This window comes from Saccostrea cucullata, unplaced genomic scaffold (genome assembly GCF_032062105.1).
Source record: "Saccostrea cucullata isolate Sc308-1 unplaced genomic scaffold, CSIRO_AGI_Scuc_v1 ctg774, whole genome shotgun sequence".
NCBI classification, from domain to species: Eukaryota; Metazoa; Mollusca; class Bivalvia; order Ostreida; family Ostreidae; genus Saccostrea; species Saccostrea cuccullata.
In genome coordinates this window covers 276,835-289,965 of record NW_026929681.1, presented here as the reverse complement: position 1 = coordinate 289,965, position 13,131 = coordinate 276,835, and the positions used below count along the sequence as shown (strand labels likewise).

General features: G+C 31.8%; 1 protein-coding gene across 1 annotated transcript in view; it reads left to right on the top strand.

Annotated features, from left to right (window-relative positions):
* LOC134281780 (receptor-type tyrosine-protein phosphatase T-like) overlaps nucleotides 1–3,115 on the top strand; it is a 39,158-nt gene extending 36,043 nt beyond the window's left edge. The window contains exons 23-29 of the mRNA XM_062764208.1: nucleotides 31–124; nucleotides 353–426; nucleotides 644–778; nucleotides 1,201–1,323; nucleotides 1,426–1,571; nucleotides 2,527–2,662; nucleotides 3,002–3,115. Coding sequence (XP_062620192.1) covers nucleotides 31–124; nucleotides 353–426; nucleotides 644–778; nucleotides 1,201–1,323; nucleotides 1,426–1,571; nucleotides 2,527–2,662; nucleotides 3,002–3,079 — 786 coding nt within the window. The 3' untranslated portion in view covers nucleotides 3,080–3,115. The remainder of the gene's footprint in view (nucleotides 1–30; nucleotides 125–352; nucleotides 427–643; nucleotides 779–1,200; nucleotides 1,324–1,425; nucleotides 1,572–2,526; nucleotides 2,663–3,001) is intronic.
* Nucleotides 3,116–13,131: the final 10,016 nt, after the last annotated feature.

Genomic DNA, 13,131 nt, shown 5'->3' with positions numbered 1-13,131 from the left:
GTCTTGTATCATTTTTGTTCTGACACCTAGCTGTTAATGAAGATACGGCCTAGTTATACGGATGATGATTTTAAGATCGCTAAAGAGCATTGTAGGGATGCATGTACCACCGAAGTATTGCCCTGTAAGTATATGATTGGCATAAGTTTTGAGACATATTTGTCAAGAAATAAAATTCTGAATTTTTCTTTAAATATTGCAAATTGTTTACATGTAAATTTTTGTATACGGTTTGTTAATTATTCAATAAAAGTTATATAGATTCAATAAATTGTTTAAAAATGGGAACTTAAGAATATATTTCTTGGTTATTGTCAGTTAATTAATTTTTTTCTGGTTTTTATTTAATTAGTGGATAAATATATGATTTATCTTTCAACGCCTGTCACGAATCGAGAAAGTTTCATCAATGCGATATACGTACCGGTAAGAAATGTCGAACCGATTACAGCAAAGTAAATACTACGTTTTTTTGTTACAAAGTCAACAAAGTGAAATTCGTGAGGTGACCATTTGTAACCTGTGACAACAGATATTCAATATTTAATGAAGTAACAGTGTCTTATCATATCTCTGTTTTCATTAATCACAAATCATTATAAAAGTTTTAAAATAGTTCACCTTATCTAATAATATTTTTTAGTCATTCACCAACAATTGGGAGTTTATTGTAACGAAATATCCATCGGAAGGGGACGCTGTTGATTTCCTGCGCCTGCTCTGTGAACAAGAGTCCAGTACTGTTATTTTTATGGATCCCCTGCGTGAGATTGAATCGGTATGCATCTTCAAGCTTTCTTGGAAATGTACGGTAGTTTTGTCTATTTCACAGACATCTTAGGTACACTAATTACCCAACAATAGGTTGGCTAGCCATATGTTATGACATTATATTTTTGTTGCTGATGTTGTTATTATTTAATTACAATAATGTGCCTTAAAGAATTTTTCATTTTTACCACTGAATTGTTTTTTTTATCAAGTCTATTTCTTTTATAATTTGAACTTTTTCCTTCATAATTTATGTTTTAAAAATCAATACAATTACAATTTAAAGAAAAAAAAAACTGTCTGCATTGCTTTGTTTCTAAATTAACTGGAGATGCATTAAAAAGATATTCGCATATAGAGACTTAGTGGTTAAACAGAGCATTTGTTGCCTTTTTATCAATGACATCCATATTTTTTGTTTGTCTCTAGAGTAAGGCATGGCTACCAAGACAAACTTCCTCTTCCAATTCAGTCCCTCCTTTCAACATTCAATTTCAATCAAAAACTGAGACTGACGTCAGCAGCTCCATTGTTCACATCCGGCAGAAAAATGTACGTATACAGGTTATGCCATCTCTCTCTCTCTCTTTCTTTCTCTCGCTCTCTCCCGAAAAAAGCAACAATCATATTTAACACGTTATCTTTGTCTAACAGAGTAAGAAGCCCCAGACAGTGACGATAATTGAGCCAAGGTCTAGCATCAAGACTTCTGGAACACCTTTGGATACTTCCCAGCTTCGAAGTCTGGTTTCTGTGGCACTAAGCGTGGAAACAGAAAACCCTGTCATCGTTGTCAGCAGGTTTTGTATTAATTCTATAAACGATATATGGAGATAATAAACATTATTCAAGCTCAAAAATCCACGACAAAATAAAAAGTAGTACCAGAGCAAACACAGATCTCCAAAGCATTAAAGGTGGGATCAGGTGCCATGGATGACTGATAACATCTTGCTGATCAGCATATAAATATACTTAAATGAAAATACAATAACATGAGAAATGGCGATCAATCTTCATTTAAAGGGTTTTTCCACCTTCACAATTCTGATAGTTAAAAGTTCAAAAACTGCAATTATTCTCATTTGATATAGTTTAAATTTACTAGTTATTGCAAAGAAATATATGGGTCGCCATATTTTCTAGGATAGGAGACATAAATAAACAGAAATATATGTCAACATGAAAAAAATGTACATTTTTGGTAAATATTATGATAAATATTATGTAAAAACCGGTTCAAATGCATTATTCTGATACTAAAAGTTCCGATATGCTTGATACTTATAAGATAATTTTGAATTGTGAATACCAGGAAAACTATTTTACAAAAAAAGTGCTATAAAGAAAATGCCTGAATGAAGGTACCTGAGTTATTGCCTTTGTCAATATTTTATAAAGATTGAATCATTGATTTGAAAAAGAAAATACACATTTTTTAAAATTATTTTACTAAACAATATTTATCAATACACCTATTGAAAAGCATTCTTATGAAAAAAAATGTGTTCTACCTGACATAAATTTAAATTGATAACACTTTTTACAAATACCTATGACATCAAAGAAGGACGGAAATACATATATGTATGGAATGCTTGAAGATTTCTTCCCAAGTTTGTTAAAGCATAATCTATATTATTTACCTAGTTTCTTTTTAACTCCAGGTCTGTCATTATGTAATAAACATGGATGGATAAGAAATTTAATATATCAATGGTTTACTTTTTAAATTGAGTATCATTTACCTTGTAGCGATGGAGCTGCCCTCAGTGGTACATTTTGTGCAGTACATAACGCCATTCAACAAATTAACATGGACGCAATTGTGGATGTTTTTACAACTGTCAGACAGCTTCAAGTTCGAAAACCTGAATTCTGTTCCAGTCTTGTAAGTCCTAACAAATGTATAATGCATCTCGTTATATTAAGGCTAATAGTGCAATAAGGTTATTAGTCAAATGTTTACAAAGGTCACTTTGTTATCTTTATCAATTTTCCTTTATATAGGATCGTTGGATCAATACTTTTTACATTGCTACTTGCAGCTACTTTTATTTACGTTTTGTTTTTAGAAATAATTTTGGCGATAATTTGAGAAATTATTTTATTCAATAAACAATGCAATATTTCTTTCTATTTAAATGAAGAAAGATATAGATACACCTCATTCCCATATCAATAATATAGGTCTATTTAATATATCATTGATACATGTGTTTTCTTACAGGAAGAATATGGACTGGTCATCAAGTCTGTGAATGATCACATTCAGCGAGGCACTGAAAACATATACTCTAATCAATAGAAAATCATCAATAAGGGATTTGGAAATAATAATGATTCATTACAAACGTCAATCACCATTCTTATACTACATTGGCGAAAAACATTGTACCTTTTGTTTTATACATTATTTAATTTGTATGCTTAAAGGATGATAAGTTTTAATGTTGCTGTTATAGGGCTTAGTTTTGAGAAAAAAAAAATCAATAATACATGTACTTGTTATATTGTAACGCTTGGAACCCTTAATGTAGGATGAACATGTTTTTTATTTATAAATTTGATAATAGCCATTGCTATTATTTTTGTCATGTCAATCTATATATTTAAAATAAAACGAAAAAAGATGTTTTTACATCAAAGCTCGATTCGATGTGCCCATTTAAGATGTTCTTTCAATTCATTATTTTATCTGATGTATATTGGGTTCAAGGTTATTGTTGCACTTGCTACAGAACATAAAATGTACAACAGTCAATATTTCACTCCTTATTTGGAAACTTTATTTGATAGCAGCTAGGTTAAGGCCACCCATAGGAAATATGGACTCATCGATACGATATATTCTGGTGAGCTTGAGATAAAAGATACCACAGAGTCCGACACTTCTGTTTCATACTTGGATATTTTACTTGAAAAAGACACTAATGGTAATCTAACAACCAAGCTATATGATAAACGTGATGACTTTTACGTTTCTATCGTCACCTTCCCTTACTTATGCAGCAATATACCTTCATCACCTGCATACGGAGTATACATGTATACATCTCAGTTGATTCGTTACATCATAAACAATGAATAATCATTACATGTGTTGTCATCTCACAGCAGTGAAGCGCTTTGAATATTTTGTCTAGCTACAGAACAAGCTTTTTTGTATTTCTTTTAAAAAGTGGGGCAGTCTTAAAGATTATGAATTTAAAAGAAAACCGACAACATTTCGCACAAATGTACAATACAAATGTTATTCATTTATTGTTCTACATGCAGATGTATATATATATATATATAAATTGACACTAAACTGAAAAACAGTCCTTGTATTTACATTTCACATGTTTTGAAGCAACTAAAATATACTCAATATTTGAATTTCTCTCTGTCCTATATCGCTGCATTTTTATTACTAATGTCGCTGCAGCCTCATTGTGACGTCACGTTAACGCACGTTTCTCCGTATATATTTCTACGCGTGAGTATACACAAAAATGACTTTCAACTCGATTTCACAGTTGGCTTAGTAGGAAAACACAGCGAATGTAAATATTTAGTAATAAATACAGGATTTTTGCATATGCGATATGGCTGACGTCACAATAGCTGTATCAGCCCAGCTGATATGGATTTGCTGGGCTGATACAGGTTATGAGCCCTGCAGGGCTGATACAAATCAATATCACACCCTTAGTAAATTAAACCTCAAAAAACAGTACTTGTGATCATGCACATAATATGGAGGTTACATAATTATCTTAATTTTAACTTTTTGAATGCAATGATAAACTAGGGCTAATTGTAACGGGAACCGTTACAGATGTTCCCCAAACGCTCCCCAACTCCTTTTTGGTGCCTTATTCCCTGTAAGCTTCATTAAATAAGACGAACTCTATGCCTTTTAGACTATAACAATGTTTTCCCAGAAGTATATTCAGTATATTCAAATTTATGCATTGCACGCATGCGCATTTGAATGCATGTGCGTAATGACCATATCATCTTGTCTACACTATTTATATACTAGAAATTACAGCGTTTTATCCAAAAGTATTAAAAAATACGTTTTAATCTAGTGTATTTGAAATTTTACTCATTTCACGTGCACGCACGTGCATGCATGTGCATGTCGACTGTATCGTCTTGTAGGAGTCTGTTATGTTTGTCTATGTTCTAAATCCCATCCTGTTTGGTTGAAAAACGAGGAAGTTATAGCCATTTTAAGTTTAAGCCAATCAGATTGCAGCGCACGTGTATGCGCATGTTTTCATGACAACTGTTATATATCATATTGTAGGACATCCTAATGCATGATTATGTTTAAAATTTTAAAGCATTTCGTCAAAAATTAAAAAAAGATATTGCGATTTTTGTTTCAGCGAATCAGAGCAAAGCACACGTGCATGCATATGCATGACGACCATACCTCCTTGTGGGAGTCCATTATGTTTGTCTATGTTCTAAATCCCATACTGTTTCGTTGAAAAACAAGGGAGTTATAGCCATTTAAAGTTTAAGCCAATCAGATTGCAGCGCACGTGCATGCGCGTGTTTACATGACAATTGTTATATATCATATTGTAGTACATCCTTAAGTATGCCTATATTTTAAATTTCATAGCATTTCGTCAAAAAACAGAAAAGATATTGAGATTTTTGTTGCAGCCAATCAAAGCGAAGCGCACGTGCATGCGCGTGAGTTTGTGCTAATTTGACAGTGTCACATTATCTACACTATTAATATATCCTTATTAAATGTGTTTTAAAATATTTCATCAAAAAATGTTAAAGTTATGGCTATATAAAGTATATCCGTCATTTCACTCATTTCACGCGCCCGCACGTGCATGCGTATGCGCGCAAAATAACCTTCGTGTTGCACACCTACACTACACACCTATTAACCCTAAAAAGGTTTTAGCTCAGTTGGGTGAACAGTTTCTGAGAACACTCGCGGACAAAAAAGTACCGGAGAACAAAGAAGAAAAAAAAGAATAATAATAATAATAATAATAATAATAATAATAAGAAACCGAGTAAAAACAATATGTTCCCAAACTCCGTTTGGGGAACATAATAAATGTTTAACTAATAAATAAAAGATTATTTTAAAACTACGGATTGAGGACATTTAAAATAGAAGTACATGCAGAAACAAACCGAAGCTGTATGAGACAATAGACAGTGTACATTTTAAGAAGTCTTTGTATGTTTATTTACTTATTTCCTTCTAAAATAAATGTGTTCAGTATTTTATTACTAAGTATGTAATAAATATAATATAACATACCCTTTTCCACATCACATCCTTTATCAGCCCCCTAACAATATCAGCCCTCAGGCCTTCGGCCTTCTGGCTGATATTGGTGTCTCGGGCTAATACAGGATGTGATATGGAAAAGGGTATGTATTATTCTCTAAATAATGTAAACTTATCTTCTTTGGCCCAGCCATACCACTGAGAACCATGACTTGAACAGTTCGGAATCTACACCGCTCAAGAATGCATGCATACAAGCTGTGTAAAAGTTTACACATGTTTTGATTTGGAAGGGTAAATATTAATAAAATAACGAAATGCATGTATCCACATTCCACAAAAAATTCTGCTTAACCTTAATATGCAAATGAGTATACCAAGATGAGCACAACTATTTGCATTTTTGTGCCAAATAATTACCAGTCAGCGTGTTGGTGTTTCATTATAAACTAATTTATTTTCTTAAAAGTGATATATTAAAATCCATTTTCACTAAATAAATATAATATGTAGGAATAATTTTTTATACCATTTCATTTGATTGATATTCTTCTCCTCTGCTTCCAATATAGAAGTCGTGCCGAAAAAAAATCGGAATTTTGATTGTAATATTCTGCATATTTTGATGTGATATAACTCGTTTAATTTCTTATTTCTACAAAAAAATAATATGTAAAATTATCTGTTTTCAGTTTGTAGTTTTGGTTATTTTGGAACCGACTGCAAAGAGGAATGTAGTGCATTTTGTAAGAAAACACGTGACTGTCATTATGAGACGGGTTCCTGTACCGTGGGTTGTAAGACAGGCTGGCAAGGACACGACTGTTTCCAAAGTAATTATACATTATACATTTATTATCACTCTTTGGTAAAATTGGAATAAACCTTCTGTTTTTGATATTTATTAGGTCTTTCCACCTTTCTGTGGAAAGACCTATTGATATTCTTCTGTTTATTAGGTCTTTCGACCTTTCTGTGGAAAGACCTATTGATATTCTTCTGTTTATTATTATTTTTATTATTTTTCCGCCGGACGAATTTTTGTTTCAAGGTCTTTTGAAAAGATTAATAGTTTATAAGAATGTACTTTGTAAGAGATATTTGCAAAAAACCCTGCTTATATGAACTATGAACTCTTTCGAAGTTATTGCCCCTTTCGCAAGAAATGCTTGTTATCGCTACTCCTTCGAAACCGTAAACCGTAGAAATATGAAACCTTCACTAAAGTCTTCGACTAATTGAGAGGACTCTGGAATCTATTCATTGCGAAAGTATTCAGTGACCCCTTCAATGAGTTATTGCCCCTGAAACTTTTTTTAATTTTAGAAATAATTAAAAATTTTCAAAACGAGAAGTTGTAGAGACATGGGACCAACTGCATAAGATTCATTGACCTTTGATCATGAAATTAATGCAAAGTTCAAAGGTCAAGGTCATTTCAAATTTGAGAAATTAAGCTCTTTTTATATCTTTTTTGTCTTTTAATATATACAAACTGTCTAAGCATCATTAATATGTACTCTTAAAACTATTTTAAAGATTTAATTCATATTTCGTAAGATTGACCCTATTAAAAGTTATCGCCCTTTGTGTGAACAACCTTGTTATCTCTACTCCTTCAAAGCCGTAAACTGTAGAAATATGAAACCTTCACTAAAGTCTTCGACTAATTGAGAGGACTCTGGAATCTATTCATTGCGAAAGTACTCAGTGACCCCTTCAATGAGTTATTGCCCCTGAAACTTTTTTAATTTTAGAAATAATTAAAAATTTCCAAAACGAGAAGTGATAGAGACATGGGACCAACTGCATAAAATTCATTGACTTTTGATCATGAAATTAATGCAAAGGTCAAAGGTCAAGGTCATTCCACATTTGAGAAATTAAGCTCTTTTTATATCTTTTTTGTCCTTTAACATATACAAATTGTCTTAGCATCATTAATATGTACTCTTAAAACTATTTTAAAGATTTAATTTGTATTCCTTAAGATTGACCCTATTAAAAGTTATCGCCCTTTGTGTGAAAAACCTTGTTATTGCTACTACTTCGAAACCGTAAATTGCAGAGACATGAAACCTTCACTAAAGTCTTCAACTAATTGAGAGAACTCTTGAATCTATCATTGCGAAAGTATTAGATCACACCTTCAATGAGTTATTGCCCCTGAAACTATTTTAATTTTAGAAATAATTAAAAATTTTCAAAACGAAAAGTTGTAGAGATATGGGACCAACTGCATAAGATTCATTGACTTTTGGCCATGAAATTTATGCAAAAGTCAAAGGTCAAGGTCATTTCAAAAATGATAAATTAAGCTCTTTTTATATCTCTTTTGTCTTTTAACATATACTTAATGTCTTTGCATCATTAATATGTACCCTTAAAACTATTTCAAATATTTCATTCTTGTCCCCTTGGATTAACCCTTTCAAAAGTTATTGCCCCTTGTGCAAAATACCTTGTAATCGCTACTCCTCAGAAACTGCAGACTGTAGAGACTCCAAACCTTCACTAATGTCTTAAGGATCTTTAAGCATAACTTCACTATATAAGTGTGAAAGGATCTGATGACCCCTTAAATGAGTTATTGTCCTTTAATGTCTTTGTACTTACTATTAAACCTCATAACTTGAAAACATTAAGTTGTAGAAGCATGGGGTTAATTGCATTGTGACCCTTGACCTTTGACCTTGAAGATTTTTTTAAGGAGAAAGGTCAAGGTCATTTCAATTTTTTAAAATTTTCATTTCTTTTATTTATCCTTTTAAGAAATTTTGTTTTCTTATTCATGGAATTTAATTTTAAGGAGTCAGATATAAAACAAAATTGAAATTCAAAGAAGGTGGAAAGACCTCTTATTGTTATTTGAACAATAAGTCTCCTAGTTATTATTCTTTTTTATTTTTTTTATTATTTTTCCGCCGCATGTTTTTTTGTTTGAAGATTTATCGAAAAGATTTATAGTCCATAAGAATGTACTCTTTAAATGATTATTGCAGTTCACCCTGCGTAAATGAACCTTGACCCCTTTCGAAGTTATTGCCCCTTTCGCAAGAAATGCTTGTTATCGCTACTCCTCTGAAACCATAAACCGTAGAGGTATGAAACCTTTACCAATGTCTTTGACTAATTAAGGGGACTCTTCAATCTATTCATTGCGAAAGCATTCGGTGCTCCCTTCAATGAGTTATTGCCCCTGAAACTTTTTGAAATTAACAAATAATTAAAAATTTTCAAAACAATAAGTCGTAGAGACATGGGACCAACTGCATATGACTCCTTGACCTTTGACCTTCAAATTCATGTAAAGGTCAAAGGTCAAGGTCATTCCAAAAATGAGAAATTTAGCTATTTTTATATCTCTTTTGTCTTTCAACATATACTTAATGTCTATGCATCATTAATATGTACTCTTAAAACTGTTTCAAAGATTTGACTCTTGTCCCCTAATATTAACCCTTTTAAACGTTATTGCCCCTTGTGTGGAAAACCTTGTTATCACTACTCCTCCGAAATCGTAGACTGTAGAGACACTAAACCTTCACTAATGTCTTAAGGGTCTTTAGGCCTAACTTCACTGTATAAGTGCAAATGGATCTGATGACCCCTTATAAAAGTTATTGCCCTTTAAGTTTTTTGTACTTACTATTAAACCTTATAACTTGTAAACTATAAGTCTTAGAGGCATGGGGACAACTGCATTGTGACCCTTGACCTTTGACCTTGAATATTCTTTAAGGTCAAAGGTCAAGGTCATTTATTTTTTGTTTTGAATTTTCATTTTTTTTCTATGCTGTTTAAGAGAATTCTGGTTTCTTTTTCATGGAATTTATTTTTTAGGAGTCAGATATAAAACAAATTTAAAATTCAAAGAAGGTGGAAAGACCTCTTATTGTTCTGTGAACAATAAGTCTCCTAGTTTTCATTTATTTTATTATTTTTGGTTATTATCATTATTATTTTCTTTTCGTTAAACATTAATTCCTATGCATACATGAAATATTATGTTAGTGTGTCGTACATGTACATATATCTTTCATGAGAGGAAACATTTTATTTGCATTTTAATTGTGTAATACAGAGTGAATTAAAATAAGATTGAATTAAATACATCATATAAGAAAGAAACTGACGAAGAGATACATATAAAAAACGCACATTCTTAAATATTTCAGAGAAATTAAATTCGGAAGCAAATCAAAGTTTTCATCATTTTTGAAAAATCAGAAATGCATTTATAGAAACATTAAACATTTTTAAATGGTTTCAGTCCAAGGAAAAGAGAATGACTGGCCGTCTCGATTTTATGGTCTTCTTGCTGCTTTTTGTGTATGTGTAGCAGTCATAGCTGTTTTGTTAGTGGTGGTGTTCCTGCAACGGTACTTCACGTATTCGACTGAATTAAACGATTCCTAATCTAAAATTCTTAACGGCCTATTTTTTTTTAGGAAATAAAAATATTTTCAAAGTAAACATATAATTGAATCTTTTCTTCCTTTTTCAGACGTCGCATGATCGTAAGGAAAACACAACAAACTTTTAAGGAGAGTCAAAATCCACAATGTAATACCGGTTACGTAGATGTAATGTCCACTGAAAATATTAAAAGTGAATACCAAGAGCTAAGTGACATTAAAGAACCCTCAACGTATGACGTTATCAAATGATAAGCCTCAGTAATAGACGTTGGGATATTACTGCAGACCTCAGATGAGAAATAAATTTAAGTTTACTTAAAAAGTTTTATTGTAATCACTAAGTGTCCTCCTTGAATGTGAAGGTCTGAAATATTGTATAGGCGTGTTTTATAATGATCATTTTGTTACATGTCTTAGGAGATGCAGCGATTGACCAATAAAAAGCTTACAAATTAAATTCTGAGACCACGCGGCGCGTCACTCTGCCTTATATCCCATCTACATCCTTGGAGGACGGACTTGTTTCTGTTAAGTCTAAATGATTATTACTGTAAATTTAGATTATCACCCTTAAGAAAATTGGTTTATTTATCATCTTGATATTTTGTGTCTGCTAAAAATTATATGTCATTGTTAATAATACTTTTGAGAATTTCAAACAAATTATTAAACGTCACAAAGGTGTCAACACACGACAAACTGTTTTACAGATTATTTACTCATTGAAAGAGGATGAGATAAGGTGTTCTAGCGTTGATAGGATTATGGAAAGAAATTAGCTAAATGATGGGTAACCGGGCTATCAAAATACTTATTGCTTTAAAATAAATAAATTTAATTATTACCTGTTATTTATTATTTGTTTTTTTTTTATCTTATTGTGCACGCTACTTCAAATCACAACAAAGACAAAAACAGTTTTTTTGCTAACCGAAGCGAAGCCAAAGTCAGCATTGATAATTTTAGTGGACAATAACCAATGAATTGAACAGTTTGATTTAGTCACTAGTCCAATACGTTTAATGCAAAACCGGATGTAAGTTTCAGAGTGGAAAGGCTTCTTAAACATTTTACAAAAATCTGCCTCAGTGAGGTATATAAATGTGGTTAGGTAATGGTATTGAAAGAGTGTTAGATACAAGAAGGTATGATTTGCTTAATTTAAATAATAAATAGTGTTCTTAGGTTGTTTGTACGGAAATGAATGTCGTAGTTATTGCAGAAAAAATACATAAATCGCATAGCGGGTAATGTAATTTTTTTCTGCAATTGCTGTGACGTTAATTCCCGTACTAACAAATGAAGAAAACATTTTTTTTGTTTATATTTACATCTGTATCAAAAATCATACGAAAAGTAAAATTAAATTTGTTAACTATTGTTTTAAGATGAATACGTCATTGTATGTAAAACTAATGTCACAGCCATTGTTCTAGAAGGCTACACACGTGGCTTGCTCAGTGTTGTTCATGCACTGATTAACGGCAATGGGTTTTCTTAAGAAATAAAGGAGAAAACATTCAGTGGATGTTAATAAATCCAAATGATGGAATACTGTGTTCTACCGATGCGATAACTGCACAAGTGTTTCATCCCTGAGTCGTATCTAACAATACGGCCATTATTTGACAGTGAATCCTTTCAAACCGGCTGCACCCTCCTCTGCATCTCTTGAACAACTAAATCGCCAGATTTGTTTCCTACTGAGTATGAATTGGACAAAATGAATGAGCATGAAACACCGAAAACACCATCATTTCCTTTCAAGATATCATTGGTGTCGCAAGGGCATACCAGATAGTGATCTGTAATAACAATAAATTTGTTATGGTTCCAAAATTCTCTAATAATTATAACATTTGGACTGTTGACCTATTGATCACCACATCCTCAATTAGTCATCTTTTGAATTATCTTTATGTTCGATGTGTCATAAAAATTTAACTTGTATTAGATGCCCCCTCCCCCTTCCCCGCAAAATTTAACTGAAAAGTGTTTGTAAAAAAAAATCATTATAAACAAGGTTGACGTATTTTACAGTCATCGGACTTTGCACTTCTCTTGTAGTAGGTAAAAATGTATGGTTTGAGATTTTCAACAGTTTCCAAATCTGAAATGATGTGCAGAGCGAGGGAAATAATCTTTGAAAAAAAAAAGTAAAAAAATAATAATAAAACCGATTTCTATATAAGAAGTTTACGATTTTGAAATATTTTTTTTTTAGATGAAAAGAAAGTTATTGCTGTGCATGTAAACAATAAAACATGTTTGTTCTTTTCTCCTTCGTTTTTATTACTGAGGTGTGTGTGCCGATGGCTGAAGGAGTTAAAACCAAAAACTACTAGCCTTTAATATAAAGCTACCCAAAAGGTGTATTTCTATATATTTACATCCACTGAATATTTTCTTCTTTTTTTCTTAAGAAAACCCATTGCGTTCATCCCTGCATAAACTACATTAGGCATATCACCTGTACAGATTTCTTGATCAGTGGCCGTTCCATCAATGAAACGTACAAAGACGTTCGCATCATTAACACAATAATTAATATTTTTAATCCTACTTAAAATGATAATTTAAACAGATATAAATATAAACAATAAAATGTCTTTCTTTGTTTGTTGTTACCGGAATGAACGGTCGCAGCTATTGCAGAAAAAATTTACATAACCCGCT